General features: G+C 43.1%; 1 protein-coding gene across 1 annotated transcript in view; it reads left to right on the top strand.

The window, feature by feature from the left end:
* Positions 1 to 20,651, top strand: part of CORO1C (coronin 1C) — a 91,855-nt gene extending 71,204 nt beyond the window's left edge. The window contains exons 4-11 of the mRNA XM_012805252.2: positions 6,563 to 6,692; positions 9,161 to 9,342; positions 10,560 to 10,679; positions 11,768 to 11,872; positions 13,589 to 13,734; positions 16,463 to 16,520; positions 16,923 to 17,168; positions 18,199 to 20,651. Of these exons, the coding sequence (XP_012660706.2) occupies positions 6,563 to 6,692; positions 9,161 to 9,342; positions 10,560 to 10,679; positions 11,768 to 11,872; positions 13,589 to 13,734; positions 16,463 to 16,520; positions 16,923 to 17,168; positions 18,199 to 18,318 (1,107 nt within the window). The 3' untranslated portion in view covers positions 18,319 to 20,651. The remainder of the gene's footprint in view (positions 1 to 6,562; positions 6,693 to 9,160; positions 9,343 to 10,559; positions 10,680 to 11,767; positions 11,873 to 13,588; positions 13,735 to 16,462; positions 16,521 to 16,922; positions 17,169 to 18,198) is intronic.
* Positions 20,652 to 21,086: the final 435 nt, after the last annotated feature.

The raw sequence follows: 21,086 nt of genomic DNA, 5'->3' as shown, positions 1-21,086 counted from the left end.
GCTGGCCAATTTTTCTTTTCATTTTTTTGTAGAGGCAAGGTCTCACTATGTTGCTGAGGCTGGTCTCAGATTCCTGGCCTCAAGTGATCCTCTCACCTTGGCCTCCTAAAGTTACTTTGAGCTTTTATGTGCATGATTGTATTCAGTCATTGCACTAGCAGAGTAGGGCAGGAGTATAGCCCATTTTACAACTAAGAATCAGAGAGTGGCAGTTTTGTCAAAGGTCACACAGCTGATAAAAGGCACTGATATCTGTCTGGCTTCAAAGCCTGGATTCTTTTCCCTGGTAGTAGTATTTCCTGTTAGGGGAGTGCTTTCAGTATGCCCTTTCCAGTAACCCTAGAGTAAGTACAGCTATCCTAAGTATTAAACAAGGAAATAGAGGCTCCTGGAAGTGAAATCCCTTCTTCTTTTTATTTCTTTTTGAGACGGAGTCTTACTATGTCACCCTTGGTAGAGTGCTGTAGTGTTACAGCTCACAGCAACCTCAAACTCTTGAGCTTAAGCGATTCTCTTGCCTCAGCCTCCCAAGTAGCTGGGGCTACTGGACCTGCCACAATGCCTGGCTATTTTTTTGTTGCATTTGTCATTGTTGCCTACCTGGTCCAGGCTGGGTTCGAACCCGCCAGCCTGGGGGTATATGGCTGGCACCATAACCACTGTGCTACAGGCGCCAAGCTGTGAAATCCCTTCTTAATGTTAACGTGTCCAATTACAGTCTCAGCTCTGATAGGAGTTCATGTCTTCTGACACTCAGGACAGTGTCTCAGATTATGCACAAGAAGGCTGAACGTGTACTAAGGGGCACTTATGTTCTTTATCCCTGAGCTACAGGAGCAAGACCTCTTCAGTCCAAACTGGCAGGCCATTATCTAGAAGTAGTAGATAATTCTAAAAAAGGGCAGAAGAGCCACGTCATGACAAGCTTGTGAGCACCAGCTGGAGCATGTGTGTGCTCAGTGTGGAAAGACTTAACCTATGTAGAGCTCCAGCTCTTTCCATGGTCCACATGGAGAGCACCACTACCTTTGTTTTCCAGCAGGCACAAGAGTTCCACCTTCTTTTCTTCTCTTCACAGACTGTGCTAGTCACTTCCTCCTCCCACCACAGCTCTCATGCCTATGGCATTGCCATTTTCACTGTGATTCCTTTTCCCCATCAACACCTCAGCCTGCCTCTTTGGGGCATTTTTTTTTTTTTTGATGCTGTGTATACTTTTTAGAAAATTGCTGTACACAGCTACGTTTCTTATTTTGAAGCTGGATACTCAATTTCCTTCCTTCTTCATCCCCTTCTTTTTAACTCCTGTTTATCTCCAGAAGTCATTTCCTTCTGGAGCCCTGCTGGATGGACCAAGCTTGGGTTAGCAAGGTCACCTCATGGCACTTGAGTGTCTGTTCAGCAATCAGCATATGCCAGCATGACGCAGGTGACCCTACGTGGCTCCTAGTGAATAGCACAAGTTATAGCCACCACTTACTGAATGTCTGCCTCATGCCAGGCATCATTCTGCCTGTATCATATTCATGTTACCACTTTAGTCCTCAAACCAAACCTCCCGACTTGAAGGCAGCTTCATTATTACCTCTATTTTATAGAAGAGGAAACCTAAAGCCCACAAAGGTTAGGTGAGTATCCCCAAGGCTGTGCCACGATATGTAGCAGAATCAGGAATTGAACCCTTGAGTCTGGCTAGAGCCCATGTTCTTAACCACTGCTGTGTACTGACTCTACATTTTGAGGGCATGATTTGTGTGTCAGGCTCTGTTCTCATGGCTTAATTAACTTAATCCCTTGGAGGTACAGGTACTGATGTTTCCTCTGGTTACAGTGACGTTTGCCCAGGATCATCATGGAAAGTGGCCCAGGCAGGATTTGAACAGGGTCCGCTCTCTAACCCATGACTTGGATTTGCTGTGTTTGATCTTCAGTCTAATAGAATTCTCTGCTTGCTGTTAGACCATTAGCTTCTTGGGAGCAGTACCTGTATTTTGTGACCCAATACCAAATCTGCCTTCCAGTGGCCATTCAGTTAACGTGTTACAGGAATGAGTTATACCCAAGGTAGTAAAAAGGGGTAGGTGGCTGTGTTAAATACATAAACTTAGTTGAGGGAATCATAAATGTAAAGCAAGAACAGAGAGTTTCCTCGTTAAAAAAAATTATATAATAAATGTTTTGCTTCATCATTAAAATTTCCTCTCAGTCCAAGGAAAAGATGGATGGAGAAGCTAGGGAAATGAAAAGGGCAAGTCCTGTTATGAGCTCTGCTTCCGCCTCACATATAGGATTGGAGCTGCTGATTATAACCAAAGCCTCCATCACAGCATGCCTCATTAGGGATTTGGAAAATGCACTGTTTAGTTGTAGTTAGGCACAGAAGGTTCTGCCATTCTTGCAGGAAAACTCAGCAGTCTGTGGTTAGGGTGCCATCTGGGGATGGCAGGTGGTATGACTGCTCTTTTGGTCCCAAGTGGGGTCAGAACTCATCTTGCAAAATGCATTTCCTGTTGAGTCACTAATGTCCCATTTCATAATTGTTTCTCTGTCAGCTTTATGCTTTGATCAAATCTGTAATCATTCTTTTCTGTTCAGTTTGAAGTTGTTTTACTAATCATGAGCCCTTGAATCAAAATAGTTCATACTATGATGAAAGTTAACACGTATGGCTGGGGTTAGGAATAGATGCCCACGCTCTCCCAAGGGAAGAAGAGGCTTAGTTCAAAGTCTTATTTGGCAGGGAGAGGTTTTGGTCTGGGAGAGGAGTGCCTCCCATATTCATCCACACCTGCCTTGTTTAAAATTTCCTGAATGAAGAGGGAGTTCAGGAGAAACTAGTTAATATCCTAAGTTTAGGCCCTCAAAAGGGAAGCTTATTTTGCCATAATTTACATAAGGAGTTATGCAGAATGCAATTTAAATCGCACACAAACTTTATGGACACCCTTTATTAGCCTGGGCAGAATTTAACTGTAAAAATGGAAAATCATCCAACTTACACATTTCCCCATTCTTCAGGATGGCAGACTTTTTCTCATTTTTTACAGGGCAAGAGAACTGAGCAGAACCTTAAACACTCATCTAATCCAGATCTCTTCCTTCCACCAAACAATTGAAAACAGGCAGTTGTGTGCCTCCTTAAAAATTCCTACAAAGGAAAATTCTGTTTCTCACTTGTTCCACTGTTTTTTTTTTTTTTTTTTTTTTTTTTTGAGACAGAGCCTCAAGCTGTCCCCCTGGGTAGAGTGCCATGGCATTACAGCTCACAGCAACCTCCAACTTCTGGGCTCAAGCGAGTCTCTTGCCTCTGCCTCCCAAGTAGCTGGGACCACAGGCGCCCGCCACAACGCCCGGCTATTTTTTGGTTGCAGCCGTCATTGTTGTTTGGCGGGTCCGGGCTGGGGATTTGAACCCGTCACCTTAGGTGTACGTGGCTGGCGCCTTAGCCGGTTGAGCTATAGGCGCCGAGCCTTGTTCCACTGTTGAACATGATTTCTCATGGGCAGTCTCGAAGTTTTTCACGAGCTAGTTCCTTCAAATCTTTTTCTGATGGTAAATTTACTTACTTTAATCTTCATATAGAAGAGAGGAATTATTTTAAGCTTCAGCTTTTTCCCACACTTGAATACAGTAGAATCTCTGTAAGTTGACCACCCAAGGGGCTATAAAAACTGGCCAGCATAAGGAACTAGGCCTGCTGTGCTGATAATGTGTGTGTGGTGCACGTCTAGTCTGTGAAAATTAGGTCAACTCAAAGAGGTGCTCAGTGTAGGGAGCTGGGCAACTATGGAGGTTCTACTGTATGATGTCAAGTCTTCTATAGGGTTCTTTGGTGCTACTCAGCTTACCTGTAACTCAGTTCTTTTCTTCTAAGAGGATGTTTCTATTTGTTAACCTCTTAAAACCTTCATCTTTCATTGTCGAATATAAAGTCTCCTGTTCCTTCCACTCTGATGCTCTGCCCTTCCCTTTCTCCCCCTGCCCTCCAGCCATTTCTCCAGTTGGGATATGGGGAATCTTTTGCATTTCTTCAGTCAAGGGGATTTTTTTAAATAAACAGTTTTGGTGAGATAGAGTTCACATAGAATTCATCCATAGTACAACTGTCACTATGGACAACATTATTTAAAAAAATTTTTTTTTAATCTATTTTCTTTTTTTTGGCTGGGGCTGGGTTCGAACCTGCCACTTCTGGTATATGGGGCTGGCGCCCTACTCCTTTGAGCCATAGGCCCCGCCCGACAACTTTAGAATATTTTCATCATCTTAAAAAGAAACCCCTGTCCTTTAGTTATCTCCCCACTCTCCAGCCCTGAGCAACCACTCACCTGCTTCCTGTCTCTCTGTTTTCCTGCTCTGGACACGTCCCATACGTGGGATCCTGTGATACGTGGACTTTGTTTCTGGCTTCTTTCACGTAGCATACGTTTTCAGGTTCACACATGTTATAGCACGTATCAGTGCTTCTTCATTCTTTTTAGGCCAAATAATATTCCATTCTATGATATATAACATTTTGTCTGTCCTTTATCAGTAGATAGACATTTGGGCTGTTCCACCTTTTAGCTATTATAAGGAATGCCACAATGTGCAAGCTTTGTGTGGACATCTGTTTTCATTCCTCTTGGATCTGTTTGTAGAAGTATTGCTGGGTCGACTGTGTTTAGTCATTTGAGGAACTGCTAGGTTGTTTTCCAAAGTGGCTGCCCCCTTTTACATTCCCACCAGCAATGTATACAGGCGCTGATTTTCCCCTTCCTTGCCAATACCGGTTATCTTTTTGGTTCTAGCCATCCTAGTGGATGTGAAGTGAGATCTTATGGTTTTGATTTTTAGTTCTGTAATGAATAATGTCAAGCATTTTCATGTGCTTTTTGGCTATTTGTATATCTTCCTTGAATAAATATTTAGATTCCTTGCCCATTTTAAAATTGGGTTATTTGTCCCTTTTTTTGAGACAGAGTCTCACTTTGTCACCCTTGGGAGAGTGCCCTGGCATCACAGCTCACAGCAACCTCAAACTCTTGGGCTCAAGCGATTCTCTTGCCTCAGCCTCCCGAGTAGCTGGGACTTTAGACACCTGCCACAAGACCCAGCTATTTTAGTTTTTTTTCTCAGCTATTTTTTAGAGATGGGGTCTTACTCTTGCTCAGGTTAGTCTCAAACTTGTGAGCTCAGGCTGTCCACCTGCCCCAGCCTCCCAGAGTGCTATTTGTCCTTTTCTTGTTGCGTTTTAAGAGTTCTTTATTCTAGATACAAGTTCCTTATCAGGTATATGATTTGCAAAGTATTTCCTCCCATTATGTGGGTTATCTTTTCACTTTCTTTATGATGTCCTCTGAAGCACAAAAGTTTTTAATTTTGATGAAGTTCAGTTTCTTTCCCTCCCTCCCTCCCTCCCTTCCTTCCTGTTTTGAGACAGAGTCTCACTCTGTCACCCTTGTAGAGTGCTATGGCGTCATAGCTCACAGCAACCTCAAACTCTTGGGCTCAAGCAGTCATCTTGCCTTAGTCTCCCTAGTAGCTGAGACTACTGGTATCCGCCACAATGCTGGGCTATTTTCAGAGACAGGGTCTCGCTCTTGCTTGGTCTGGTCTCAAACTCCTGAGCTCAGGAGATCCACTCACTTCAGTCTCCCAAAATGCTAAGATTACAGGCCACTGTGCCCCGTCTATCTATTCTTTTTTGTAAGATTTATTTTCTACATTACATGTTACAAAGACATTATATTTTCATTTTGTAAATGTAAAATTACAGAAACTGTTTTAAAAACTGCTGCGTTCCCTCAAGAACCACACACTTAGCTAAGAGTTTCCCACTCTAATGCTTCTTTCCATGAGTGTTTCAGTCATTTGTATTTTTCTTTAAATATGTTGCATAGTTTTAACTGGAGAGTTTTGAACTTAACAAGGAATTTAAAATAAAATCTCAACTATTACTAAATAAAAGTTGAGAAGTAATGTTTATAGCCATTATTGATATCTTTTTTTTTTTTTTTTTTGAGACAGAGCCTCAAGCTGTCCCCCTGGGTAGAGTGCCGTGGCATCACAGCTCACAGCAACCTCCAACTCCTGGGCTAAAGCAAGTCTCCTGCCTCTGCCTCCCAAGTAGCTGGGACCATAGGCGCCTGCCATAACGCCTGGCTATTTTTTTTGGTTGCAGCCATCATTGTTGTTTGGCAGGCCCTGGGCTGGATTCAAACCTGCCACCTTAGGTGTATGTGGCTGGCGCCTTAGCCACTTGAGCCACAGGCGCTGAGCCTATTATTTTTTGTGTGTGTGGTTTTTGGCCAGGGCTGGATTTGAACCCGCCACCTCCGGCATTTGGGGCCAGTGCTTTACTTCTTTGAGCCACAGGTGCTGCCCGCCATTATAACCTTTAATGTTATATTAAATTTTCAAAACAACTGAACCACAGTCATTGCACAATATTCTGCCTTTTATGCAGATATCACTGTATGTTGTTTTTGTAGACTAAGACTTTAAACTGGATGGTCATGGTAAACGTAAAAATGAAAGGCAATAGTTTTCAATTGGCTTATCTTTCTTTCTTCTCCAACAGGTATGGCAGATCCCCGAAAATGGACTCACCCTTTCCCTGACTGAACCAGTGGTGATTTTAGAAGGCCACTCAAAGAGAGTCGGCATCGTGGCTTGGCATCCGACGGCTCGCAACGTGCTTCTCAGTGCAGGTAGGGGCCACGCAGCTGGCCCTGGCCCTCACTGCTTGTGGCTGTCTGTGTGGGGGGGTGGGGGGAGCGGGAAATGAGTGTTGACTACACGCTGTACCGTTTTGAAGCAGATTATTAGGAAACCATGGTGAGGAGCATGGAAGTGCAATGCTTCCCCCAGCCCACTCGGGTGTATGTTTCAAGGCCACTTTGACAATCTGATGAAAGCTATGGGCTTTCTGTGCAGAAAAGTGAATATATACAAACTTTTTTGCCTATAATTTCAGCAGGTTTATAGTTCCTGCTGAGGCCCTCTGGGAACCAAGTTTTGGTTGTTCCTGATGTAGTGGAAGGAACACTTGGTTGGGAGCCAGAAACCCTGAGTTCTGTGTCTGGTGTTGCTGCCAACTTGGGGTGATCTCTTTTGGTCAAATATATTCCTTCCTTTAAAAAAAACAAGCTTTCATTTTAAGTAATAAATGTATATAATAGAAAACATATATAGACAAGAGGTAAAAAAATAAAAATCACTTGTAATTCACTACCCAGAGAAGAGATCATTATTACCATTTTGATACTTCCTTCCAGAAGATTTCTGTGTATGTACATAAATTATTTTGCACACAGAGATGGTTTCATACGCTTTGCACGTGACCTGCTTTCTGTGCTTAGTGGCACACTGTGATCCTTTCCATTAAATATTCATTAAATGCCATTGATTGTTCTTCTTTCATTATTCTCAATGACTCTTCATTGTCCATTGCGTGGATACACCTCGTATTTAATCAGTCCCCTCCTGGACATTGATCATTGTTTGTGGTTTTTCACTGAACCTTTGGGGCTGAGGACTAGTATTCTTACTGCTTTCCCACTTGAGTGGTTTCTAAATTTATCTTATGGAAACCTTTTTCTTTGGCCATAATTTGGGATTTTGTTTTATGAAACCAATACATAGGGCACAAAGGAGCTATGTGGGATGATGGCAACGTTCTGTGTCGTGGTTGTGGTAGGAGCTGTGAGAGTCAAAACTTATCAAATGTGTGTTTAAAATGGGTGTGCTTTGTGTAGGTTTCACTTTTATAAAATTAGTTTATGATAAAAACAACATTAATGTCATTGGTAGAATTTTTAAAGATCTTTCCCCTCACTAGTAAAAGGAAAGGGTAGTTTAGTTTTCCACTAGGAATAGAGGATATTTATGATTTATAGGGATTTAAATAAACAATTTAATGCCAGGTCCCTAGAAATCCAGCACTACTTTTCAGAAAGGACACTGTGGAGGGTACTGTTTCTATAATCCCCACTGACTATATTTGGGAAGCCTTCTGATGTTCCAGTCAAAACCTCAGCCTGACAATGAGAGAAAAAAATTCTAGAGATGAAATTCCATTGTGGAAAATTTCCTGCTGCCCTTCTCATCTGGGTTAAACATAGGGTGGCAGTAGCAGCTTATTCTAGTTCTCCTTTTGATAAGTGAAGGATTGTAGTTCTCTGTATATTTTAAGACTGTGTGACCCATCTGTCCTGGCTGGAGTTAACTATTTGCCTGAGAACAAGGCAGGGGAAGGGTCAATTCTTCATCCCAGAGTTCAGCTCCAGCTTTTCACACTGCTATGTTGTTTTTTCTCCATTTTCCTGCCTAGGCATCCTAGGTATCAGTAGTTAATTTCTCTAAAATGCTTACTAAATTGCATTTTTGGCAAGAATTCACCTTTAGGATGTCCTTCCCTTAGTTTGTGTCATCCTTGAACTAATGTCCTGAAAACAACACATGGTGCCTATTTTCAAAGAGGCCTGGGTGCTTGGGGCAGACTCTGGAAGTAAGGAAGGTGGCTTGACAAGTTGAGGATGGAGGCCGAGTGGGCTTCCTGGGGATCAGTTTCTGAATCCACCTGTGCCTACTTAATTGTAATTCTGGCTTCTCACCATGATCAGGCCAGTCTTGGCCTATTTTCTCTTTTAAAGATAAAGATCTGTTGTGAGTAAACAGGTCAAGTCCTCACATTTCCCTTCTACACTTCAATATACCAGAGCCGTGTCTTACAGCCTCACTGATTATTCAGACTTGCTACCTAAAGTCTGAATGTCCTAAACACTCAATTATTTGGGTTTATTTTAAAACCCTTATTTTTAGCCTTTGGAAAAGAAATGAGCTATATTCATTGTGATGCTTGAATTCACTCAACTCCACTAGCCTTGTTAACTCTTTAAGAAAACATAGGATTCTATTTTGGTTTGTTTTTATATGGTTGCCTGTTTCATAAGAACCCAAACTTATTAGCAAGCTGTGTTTTTCCTTTAAAACTTTTATTTCTTTTATATAAATTTTCTTTGTCATTGCAGTTTTTAACTCCTAGTGAGTGGGGCTTCTTACACAATCAGCATCTTCTTTTCTACATACGTGTATGTCCTCATTGTGTTTATGGTTTGCTTGGATGTGTTATGTAGGTGTTTCTAATCTTTGAGGGGCATGTTTCTGCTTGTTTTAGGCTGTGATAATGCCATCATCATCTGGAATGTGGGGACAGGGGAAGCCCTCATAAACTTAGACGATATGCATTCAGACATGATTTACAACGTGAGTTGGAACCGGAATGGCAGTCTAATCTGCACAGCTTCCAAGGACAAGAAAGTGAGAGTAATCGATCCCAGGAAACAAGAGATTGTTGCTGTGAGTATGCCTAGGACAACAAACACAGTAGCTGTAGCCCTTTAGTGAGTGTGAACTTTCTGCTTTTCAAGGCAGGCAGCTATACTGTCAGTGAGCCCTTGCTGTGTGCAGACACCAACTGTGAAAAAGAAAAGGCTCAGACAGGCTTCTGCCTGCCTCCCCAGTCACGCTCCTCTCCAGATTTGTACATTTCCAACTTTTACTCAAGTCTTCTCTCACTTGGTTGCTGTCTTTCACAAACAAATAGTTTTTATCAGTTCACGAGAATCCTTAAGAATTAAGAAGTCTGGCTTGGTGCCTGTACTCAGTGGCAAGGGCGCTGACCACATACACCAGGGCTAGCAGGTTCAAACCCAGCCAGGTCAGCTAAAACAACAGTGACAACTGTAGCAAAAAAATAGCTGTGTGTTGTTGTGAGCGCCTATAGTCTCAGCTGTTTGGGAAGCTGAGGCAAGAGAATTGCTTAAGCCTGAGAGTGTGAGGTTGCTGTGAGCTGTGATGCCACAGCACTCTAGTTAAGGTGACAAAATAAGACTCTGTCTCAAAAAAAAAAAAAAAGTCTGGATCAGCTGAACCAGGTAGCTGCATTTCTGGTCTCATGGCTTAGTCCTGAATAATCATTAGCTAATCCCCAGCCTGTTCCTTGCAGAGACATAGCAGGCTCTCTCATCAGCTCAGCATCTTAGTTTCTGCCACCTAAATGGAGGCCTCAACAAAATTATATATTCTGACAAAAGATGGACGTTTGAGTCTTTAGTCGGGGTGAAACTACAAATGTTGATTCCGCGTCTAACTTCAGTCACACTGTGAGGCCCTCCCTACGATGTGATTGTTCTTTGGCAGCATGTCTCCTAAAGGGCCAGTGATGACCATGGCTGGTGCTGACTGAGCCCGGGCACTTACCCGCCCCACGCACAGTGCTTTCTCCACCCAGAATGTCCAAAGGGTCACTACTCACACCCTCTCATTAATTAAATAAATGAGGTTAACGAAGGAGTTATCTGGACCAGACTTCTGTTGTCCTATGATGTGGGGTATATCCAAGCTCCAGTTAATTATCCTCACTGAGGAGAAGGGGTGGAGCATGCCAATAGCCCCCAGATGAGCAGGGAGGATGTCTGGTGTGAAGCTGGGTTTGGGGCTCTGGTCTCCCCACTCCCCTTGCCCTCCTGCAGTTGGGATGTGTGTGATGTGCCTTTTTGCTTGCTCTATCCCAGGAGAAGGAGAAAGCACATGAGGGGGCCAGGCCCATGAGGGCCATCTTCCTGGCTGACGGCAACGTCTTCACCACTGGGTTCAGCCGCATGAGTGAGCGACAGCTGGCGCTCTGGAATCCGGTAGGCCCCTTCCTAGCCTCTCTGCTTGCTTTCCCTAGAGCTTTCTCTCCAATCTGACTGAGTTCTCTGGTTGGTAAATAGATTATAGGGTTCTCAGTGTAGTTTTCTAAACTCTCGTTTGTCTTAAACTGGATGAGGATGTGAAGTTCTTATCCTCACTGAAGACTGAATGGTGCAGATATTTCAAAAACACACTCTTGATGCTCCTGGGGAGTCTGTGTTAACTATATTTAAAAAAAAAGAATATATGAAGAATCTAGCATTTTAGATTTGGGAAATAAGTTCTAAACTTAGTTATAAATTTACTTTATAGGCTCGGCGCCCATAGCTCAACCGGCTAAGGCGCCAGCCACGTACACCTAAGGTGGCGGGTTCGAATCCCCAGCCCGGACCCGCCAAGCAACAATGACGGCTGCAACCAAAAAATAGCCGGGTGTTGTGGTGGGCGCCTGTGGTCCCAGCTACTTGGGAGGCGGAGGCAGGAGACTTGCTGGAGCCCAGGAGTTGGAGGTTGCTGTGAGCTGTGATGCCACGGCACTCTACCCAGGGGGACAGCTTGAGGCTCTGTCTCAAAAAAAAAAAAAAAAAAAAAATTTTACTTTATAGTCATAAAGAATGTGATCAAATGTCTAAATCAAAAAAGTCATACTTGGAAAAATGACTTCATTAGTATAAGTGGGGGAAAAATACTAATCTGTGTATGTACATGTGTTGGAAGAATAAACCTCAATGGTAGTAGTCTCTGCCACTCACAGGGCTGTGGAATTATGGAATATGGGATGATTTTTATGTTCTTCTATTTATTTTATAATAAAAATATACTTTTAAAAAAGAAAAAAGTCATAAAGGAGAAAGGCCCCTCATCATCCTTAGGAATCACCCTGATGGATGCATTAATTACATTGCCAAAGCAACAGGATTTTCAGTGGGTTGTATCCTGTTGGTATTAACATGTATAAATATTACTTGTGCATTGTTCAAACTTTCATTATTCTAGGAAGATGGCTCACTTAATTGGGGGCAGAAGAATGTACAATAAAATTATTGAAATTCATGTTAAAAATGTATATGCATCTTATTTTTTGCAGAAAAATATGCAAGAACCCATAGCTCTTCATGAAATGGACACTAGCAATGGAGTATTGCTGCCTTTCTATGACCCCGACACCAGCATCATTTACTTATGTGGAAAGGTAAGTAGTAATTTTGGTGTTTGATAGTAAATTTAATCCTGTAAGAGGAAAAGCTTGTCCTTCCAAGATTTAAGAGATGGGCACCATACTGTATCTGTAAAATTTTTCTTATTTGTGTGTGTGTGTATTTTAAGCTAAGGAGAGATAATTTGGTATGTTCTAGGTCTTCAGACTGGATTGTCTGCGACTTGCCAGTTGTGTAATAATAATGTGCCATTCTCTGGCTGGGGTGCTGGGGCTAGTGCTGCCCTCAGAGCAGTCCAGTGAGGAAAAGAGGACACACCGGTGTTTTGTCTTCACCTAACTGTGCTGCCTGATTGGAGATTTTAGATTTATCTGAACTGGTATCAGGGGTGGGCTGAGGAACCAGGTGACCACATCTCTTGCTGAAAGGTGTCACATAACCCTAATGTGCACGTTTGTATTTCCTACTACATGTCATGGACTTGTAAAGAGAATGGTGCTTTGTGAATGTGAGCTTTTGAGGGCCTCATAGACTCTCCAGAGGGTTCTTGTAGGGCTCTGGACCTAAAGCCCTGTGCCTGTCTAACGTCTCGGGGGGCAAGGTTGGGGGGGACAGCTGTTATAAGAAGACTCCACACCGAACTCCCCCTGCCTTTTGCTCTCAGCTGAACTAGACTTGTGGTAACTTTATTGTTATTTCATTCTGTAAGTGGTGACTTCAAAATTTTGTATTCTTTTGTGGGTTCAATTTTGCTTAGAACTTTTGGTTGCTGAAATAAATGAATTAATAAAAAATGGAGCTGAGGTGGTACCCCAAACCTGTGAGCTAGCCCTTTGCCTGGCAAAGCTGGTGATATTTTACTTTTCATAGTTGATTGAGCATGCTGCAGAACTAACTGCTTTACATTTTCACAGGTCATTTCCTTAGAAACTGAGATCTTGTCTGTTTCCTTGAAAGTTGTTTGACTGCAGATGTTAACAGCTGTTAAATACCCACACATTAATCATTGTTGCCATTGACTGCATCGCAACAAACAAAATGAGCAGTTACCCAGATACTGTTAACACTAGGTGGAAAATTATTTTGGGTATGCAGAAAATGGCTAGTATGTGTTCAGCTTCTTTTCCGTTGCATTAGGTATCTTAAGTCACTGAGGCAAATGGTAGTTGTGAGAACCATTTTAAGCCTGGTAATCAGAATTTCGCACATTGCAGTGAGATGGCACTACTTTCTGAAGTCAGTGAATTGTCACTGAAACTGAGTCTCTTAATTGGACAGATCTCACTTTTTACTGTCATCCGAGGGCCTGGTGTTAGTAGTGCCTTTGAATCTGTGACCAGTGCTGCACTGTGCCAGTGAATGAATATTTGGGTTGGTAACTGCACTTTCAGCAGTGTTTGTTTGTTTGTTTGTTTTTTGAAGTTGAATGGCAATGCACTTGTTTGGCAGAGGCATTAACATTTTTGTCCTAACTCTGGCCTTGTGTCTAAGCTTAGGGGAGTAAAACAAGAGCCTTCAGTAGGCGGCCAAGGAAACCATTAAAGGCCATGGTAGCATTTGATAAGGGAGGGCTTACTGTGTGAGGAAAAGAAACTGCCGCGTGCTTTATGTAAGTCTCTCTATGAGGGCGAAAGGTCAGCTACTGCAGTGGGGTCTCAGCTAATGCTAGGTTAAGAGGAGGAGCGAGACACTCACTCAATCCAAGTGTTTTCGTTAACGTCAAAGACAAACTTATCTCTGCTTTTTTACAGGGTGACAGCAGTATCCGCTATTTTGAGATCACAGATGAATCCCCATATGTCCACTACCTCAACACATTCAGCAGCAAGGAGCCTCAGAGAGGGATGGGTTATATGCCCAAGAGGGGACTTGATGTTAATAAATGTGAGATTGCCAGGTAACGATTTGGTATTATTCCAGTTGTTTATGCATCCATGTAGGACCAGAGCAAGATAGCTACAAGTAATTCTGTGTTGCCCAAGTCTGTCTTTCCTGCCCGTACCACTGGAGTGTAGTATTTAGGTAGCACAGCTTAGTGAAATGGTGAAACTTTTCTCTTTTTTCTTTCAGCAGAGGCTATGGACAGTGTTCCCTGGGGACAGGCAGGGATGAGCCTTGCTCTGAGATGGAAAAAGGCGGGTGGGTTTTCCTGCTCTAGCAGGGGAAGAACCAGGCTCCAAACTGGACTACAGGCCTCACTGGTTCTAAACTAGAGAAGCCTACAATGGGGCATTAGGTTACTTTGACTTAGGAAGCTCAGCAGTGTTATCTGTAATTTCAGTGTTTCTGTACTATGCTTGATTTTTTAAAAATATATGTATTCCATAATGCTTCTGGGCTTCCTAAGGCTCAGGGTTTCTTCTCATATTGGTCAACTGAAGATATCCCATGAGACTCAGTGACCACTGGTTGTTTTAGATGGTAGAGTAGCTAGCACCATGTTATCAGAGGTGAGGTCCTGCCACACCTGGGTATAACACTGTGCTTATATGGACTTCTAAGAAGTTCACCGTTCTGGTCACACAATTAAAGAATGGATCTTCATTTCTTTCAAAATAAAAGTAAAAGAATTTTTATATTTACCCCTATGGGTTTTTAAAAAATAGTTGACATGACAAAGGAAATCTGTCGTAGATCATTTTAAGTTGTGGTTTAAGCCAAACTAACCAAAACATGGTTCATAATTGACTGAATCTGAACTTAAGATTACATCTAATATTTTAGTGGCATCCAAAAGTTTAAAAATCTATAAGCACAATTGTTCAGGAGCTCTATTAAGTGTTTTTAGAACATTTATTTTTTGTCAGGCACTGTGCTAAATATGTTCCATGGCTTGCTTTTATTACTGCTTGTCACAATCCTGTGAAGTAGGTGTGACTTTTTTTTTTTTTTTGAGACAGAGTCTCACATTATGTCACCCTTGGTAGAGTGCCATGCTGTCATAGCTCACAGCAACCTGAAACTTTTGGGCTTAAGCAATTCTCTTGCCTCAGCTTCCTACATAGCTGGGACTATAGGCACCTACCACAATGCCTGGCTATTTATTTGTCGCAGTTGTCATTGTTGTCCAGCAGGCCCCAACTGGGTTTGAACCTGCCTGCCTCGGTGCATGTGGCCAGCGCCCTAACCACTGAGCTACAGGCACCGAGACTGATAGGTGTGACTTTTATCCCCATTTTTTTACATGAGGGACTTGAGGCTTGGTGAAGTTGTCCCCCCTCAGGGGCCGTAGTAGCAGAACAGGAAGTCAATTCCCAGTTAGTCACCATTGCACTGACTGTAGAGTTTTCATTAAATCTGTCTTTAAAAATGTTTTTGGTTTATCTGGGACTCTTTTTGGCTGAAATAGTGAAAAGGGTGATTTGGCACATCATTCTTCAAGAAGACTGTGGTTTTGCAAATACCTTTTAAGGTATTAAATGCCTGAGCCCTGGTCAGCCGTGTTCCCCGACCCACTGCAGCAGTGTGTCTTTCAGGGATCTTGACTAGATTCACGTCCAGATTGTGTTGACTAGTTTCAAGTACCAAAGGCCACAGGTTTCCTGGAGAAACAAGTTTGGATATCTGAGATGGCAGTATGTCCTCTGATTCTTGAAATTCAGAGGATGCTTCCCCAACAGCATGTGTACCTATGCTCACTTCACCCCTTGCACACTGGCCATTTAATTTGGAGATCTGACCAAAATGCTTTCTGAGGCCACCTCTCTTGCTATGAGGTTTAGAGAGAGTTTTTCATTATTCCCTGTCCTGACTGCAAAATAGTGGCTTCATCTTATCAGGGTCATCATAGAAGTAGTTGTTTCTGGTTTGCTTAATCCCCTTGTAGGGTACAAACAAAAATGTTATCCTTTTTTTGTTTGTCTTTTGCCAATCAGAAGGCATCTGCTTCCCTCTTCCCTGTTATAATGCAAGTTGCTTTCCATTCCCATTCATCCCACATTTTGCATAAGTTCACTAATTTTTTTTTCTTTTTACTCTTATATGGGTACACATGTTTTTGGTTACATCGTTTGTTTTTGTATGTTTTTAGTCAAAGTTGTAAGCATGCTCTTCATCCAGAAAATGTGCGATGTATCTGTTAGGTGTGAATTTTCCCATCCCTTCCTGCCCCCTCCCACCTGAATTCCATTGAGTTTTGCTTCCTTGTACACATTTTCCTTAACTGTTATGCATAATATATTTTGCTTGGATGCCAGAATGTTAATTCTTAGGATTGTTTCCTTTTAAAAAATCATATTTGTACTTACAAGTGGTAAACCCCCTCAAGCTGGCTAAGACTTGGTTCTGGGCTGGGGATACTTTATAGTCAATATGTGTTCTCTTTTGTCTGTAGACAGGGTAATGTTTCCACATGTGAATCATGCTCAGTGTTAGTATTTTCACCACAGTTCATCTGCCCCCAGATAATGGAAATTTGAATGTCATAATACACAGAGCTCTCTTAGTGGTTCTTGTCTAGAGTCTGTCTTTCCCTAGCATAGGTGCTCTTGGCTCCCATTGTCTCACTGAGTTCCCAAGTGGATCACATGGCAGAAGTTCCCTTCACATCCCATAGTAGTTATTAATCCTGTTGCTCAGCCTCCTATTTCACTTAATGTGATTTTGCCTTTATTTCCCCTTTCAAGATTCTTCAAACTTCATGAGAGAAAGTGTGAGCCTATTATCATGACTGTTCCCAGGAAGGTGAGTACCCAGTTTTCTGGATAATCCATGCTTTTAAAAGATAAAAATTATGGGCAGCGCCTGTGGCTCAGTGAGTAGGGCACTGGCCTCATATAACGAGGGTGGTGGGTTCGAACCTGGCCCCGGCCAAACTACAACAACAACAACAAAAATAGCCAGGCATTCTGGCAGGCGCCTGTAGTCCCAGCTACTCGGGAGGCTGAGGCAAGAGAATCGCCTAAGCCCAGGAGTTGGAGGTTGCTGTGAGCTGTGACATCACTGCACTCTACAGGCAATAAAGTGAGACTCTGCCTCTAAAAAAAATAATAATAATTAAAAAATATATTTTAAAAAAAACTGATAAAAAATCCCAGACCTTTCTTCCTTACTCTAACTAAGGGTTTTCCCCAATGTCTCTTATAGTCTGACCTTTTCCAAGATGACCTGTATCCGGACACAGCGGGGCCAGAAGCTGCACTGGAGGCAGAAGAGTGGTTTGAGGGGAAGAATGCAGATCCACTCCTTATCTCTTTAAAGCATGGGTACATTCCAGGCAAGAACAGGGATCTCAAGGTGGTCAAAAAGAACATTCTGGATAGCAAGCCATCAGCAAACAAGAAGTGTGACCTGATCAGCGTCCCTAAGAAGACCACAGACACAGCCAGTGTGGTAAGGATGAGGCATTTGAGGCAGGCGCTTGGCTGGCTGGGCCTTCTCCTGTGGACAGCCCTCTGTGGTGCACGGCATTGGCGAGTACTCCCCAGCTTGGGCACATGGGGTGGGTTTTCAGTGCACGGTAATCTGTGCTACATGTAAGAAAGTCCTGGGGTGTGTAACGTTGGGGAATTTATGGTCATACTTGCTCCTTTAGCTCTGTTTTTTATGATGACTGGAGGAGATGTTATTCCATTGCCATCTCAGTAGACAGGAGGCTTTTAGTTTTTTCCTATCTTTTCACCCACCTGGTGAAACCCATCTCTGATTTTTGTTAAATGGAACATGGAAATGTGGGGTCAGAGGTACCAGGAAGAGAAGGTCCCCAGAAGGAAGGAATGGAGAGAGTGTTCAGGTGCCGCTGAGTGGCCAGGTGACAGGAAGATCTGGCAGTACATGGGGTTAACCACAAGGATGATTTTGGCAAGAGCCATTTGGGTAGGAAGATGATAATGGAGCCTGCACTGGAGAACCACTGTGGCCACTGTTGAGTCCTGCTGCTCCTGGGAGAGCAGGTACTCGAGAGAAGAGAGGAGTGAGTTGACAGGGCGGTGGTGGGTGGGGGTGGATTTCTCTCCCGAGAGGAGCCTCCCTAGCAGATGGTGGGAGCTCGGTGGCCTCTGGAAGAGTCACACCTAACCTCGGTCAAGCAGAAGTTACTGTGGATGGACCTTGAAGGGATCTGTCCTACAGTGTAATTGTTACCCAAGCGCCTTTGTCTGGGTAAGGGCCTAGGCATGGGGACAAGAAGTCGTTCTGCAGAACACTGCTGTCTTGCTCCGGGGTTTCAGGTGGATTGACCAGCTTTAGTTGCATTCTCATCAGGCCTAGATGCTCTGGGTTTTGACTCACCTTTTCAACTTGGTAACCATAGCTTCCCATTTACAAAATAGAAAATTGCATTTTATGTTTAAAAATTCTGAACTGTGTTAAACTCTGTTTACTGCTCTTCAGTTACTGACGATGGTTTTGTTTGTTTTCTTAGCAAAATGAAGCCAAGTTGGATGAGATTTTAAAAGAGATCAAATCTATAAAAGACACAATCTGCAATCAAGATGAGCGTATTTCCAAATTAGAACAGCAGATGGAGAAGATAGCAGCTTGAAGGTCCCACCCCCACCCCTATAAAAAATGGGAGCAAGAACTTGTGCTTGGTAGCTGGTTGTTGGTGTGGTCCTAGGTGGGCGGAAGGGGAGGCACTGCCATTTGGAGACATTCCATTTCAGATTTGTCAACCAGCCATAGGCCACATTCCAGTAAGAACTCAATTCGTCTCCCAAATTTGCAGAAACAAAACATGGCTTAAAAGCTGAGCTTTTTATCAGAAAGCTTTTTTGATGTTTTAAGTGTTACGTGACTTGTTGAACTTTTAAAAGACAAAAGTGCTACCTTTAAAATCCCAGACATTCTGAATTTTAGAAAACAAACCAATTCTGAGTCAGTGTCGTGCCCAAGTACCTTTTTTTTTTTTTTTTTTACGAATAGGGACCAATGCCACATTGCTTTTTATATTTCTTTCTTTTTTAATGTTGCCAAAAACAAAAGTAGCTTTTTTTTCTTTGTATTTTGCTACTTTGCAGTATTTCTGTGTGGTTTTTCTTCTTAATTTGAAAGGGACAGCACTGTGTATGTTTATAAACTAAATGAAGATAAGATATTATTTTGTATAAACATTCATCTGAGAACAATCAGAGCAGTAGCCACATGGTGCTGGCTCCTTAGCAGCACAAAGCCGGTCATCTATGACTGTACAAAAGGAAGACTTGAAAAAATCACCCGGATTCATATTACTGCCCCTCTCATTTCACTGAGCCTTCTGATCAAAAAGCTCACATTGCATTTCTTCCTTTCCTTTCTCTTTTCTAGAAATGGGGTAGTTGTACCAGAATGGAATTTTGCTTCTTGGTTATCCTGTGCTTCTGATGATTATAATCTAACCCAAAATAGCATGTGTTTCTGCAGTTTTGTTACACACGTAGGATCTGTTGCATTCATCACTTTAAGCATCATGTTTCAGGTTTTGGTCAATACTTGACAAGGGTGCCCGGGACAAGAAGACACATGTATTGTTGACAGTATCTTCTTGCCCATTTCTGCAGCTTGCCTCGCTCTAGAGTACAGTGGTGAAGGCTAAAAACAAGGGAACTCGGAGGGGAGCATTTGCCCGGGATGGTCCTCTGTCTTCCCGCGTGCCCTGTGCTGGAGGAGGAGGTGGCTCTCCTCCCACCCACAAAGCTCCTGCTCTGCCCCCTTCCTCACATGTGCTGCGACCTCTCTCAGGGCTCCCCCAGCCATTCCTTCTCTCTTTCCTGCCTTTCAGCCCTAATCATGTTCAGCTAAGATGAGGCCAGAAGGTGCTACTGAATATTGAGACTGAGGAATGCTCTAGAATGAAGCAAAAACAGGAGCACAGACCTCTGCTATAGCTTTAACATGTACAACCATGTCCCTTTGCACCCTCCACACAAACTAATCTGCTCTGCCTCTCCAGCTTTCACCAAGGCTGTATCAAAGCCAGAGGCTCCCCAGACCTGGGTGGAGGTTCAGAGACAGAGTTCTGGTCACCTGCTCATTCCTACATTAGTTAGAACCTCACCCCATTTCCAGTCTCTCATATTGCATGCTTGAGAAATGAGATTTAAGGAGCCTCTGCATTGGAAGGGCCGAGAGGCTATGATTGAAAGTGAAACGCATAGTGCCACTGGGACCACAGAGGGAGCTCTTGCGTGTGTGCTCGGTGCTGTTGTGACCCGCTGGGAACCTCTGTAAACAGGGAATCAGGTTGGAGGCAGAGTGTGGCTACAGCGGTTAGAAGGCACAGCTGGAGGAGGGGTAACATCTGGGTAGAAAAGGTACCATGTTCTTAACCAACCAATACTGAGATCGCTGTCTCCACAATTTCAGGGCATCTGAATGTTGGATGTGGTTTTGTTTGTGTGTATGTGTGTGTATGGACGTGTGTGTTTTTAATATTGAAGTGGATAATGAGATGTAAAGAAAATAATTACAATGACTTATATGCAAGCCTGTATTTGTTCCTCTATCAACGTGATCTGCTGAGGACTTCTGTTTCTAAGATTCAGAAATGTTTTAAGGTTCTGATATCAAATTAATTTAGTAAACAAAATTGTTGTTGGTGATGGTGTGAAACACTGTAGGGAGTGTGGTTCAGGGAGAAGCAGAAGGGTGAGGAAGAGTCACTCTGATCTTAGGTTATAGCTTAGGACTTAGCTGATGAGTGGATGCCCAGCCAGGCTCCTAGGCGCCTGAAGCATTGTGGATTATTCTCCTGTTTTGTCTTTTTTTTTTTTTTTTAAAGCCGTGACATCCCAGAGGAGGACAGTGAATTACTCCTAGATCGGCTCTTATAGAGCGGCCATAGTATTCTGTCAAAACACTTGCTTCCATTTTTAAAGATAAAAGTCATTGATTACAAAATGGTGTCTGTGTTTATTTCACACCCCGCTGTCTCTGAGGGAGCCCACATCTCTCCGCCTCACAGAGCAGGTGACTTTTCCTCCTTGAGAGTAAGTATGGGGAAGGGGAGGGGGCCTCAAGCAAAGGGGATGATGACCTGGGGTCAAGTAGGGGCAAATTCCTGATTCTGACAGACCTAGATGTTTGGATCTCTAAGCTTTTGCTTGTATGTGACCCAGAACTGAGTTCCTAATTCTCTTGAGTCTTTTTTCTTGCCTTGAAAGAAGGATGATATTTCCATATAGTTTAAAGAGGAATACTGGCTCGGTGCCTGTGGCTCAAGTGGCTAAGGCGCCAGCCACATATACTTAAGGTGGCGGGTTCGATCGAATCCAGCCCGGGCCCACCAAACAACAATGATGGCTGCAACCAAAAAATAGCCAGGCGTTGTGGTGG

This window comes from Otolemur garnettii, unplaced genomic scaffold (genome assembly GCF_000181295.1).
Source record: "Otolemur garnettii isolate 467f Iridium unplaced genomic scaffold, OtoGar3 scaffold00038, whole genome shotgun sequence".
Classification (NCBI taxonomy): Eukaryota; Metazoa; Chordata; class Mammalia; order Primates; family Galagidae; genus Otolemur; species Otolemur garnettii.
This window is presented reverse-complemented; position numbering and strand designations above follow the sequence as displayed.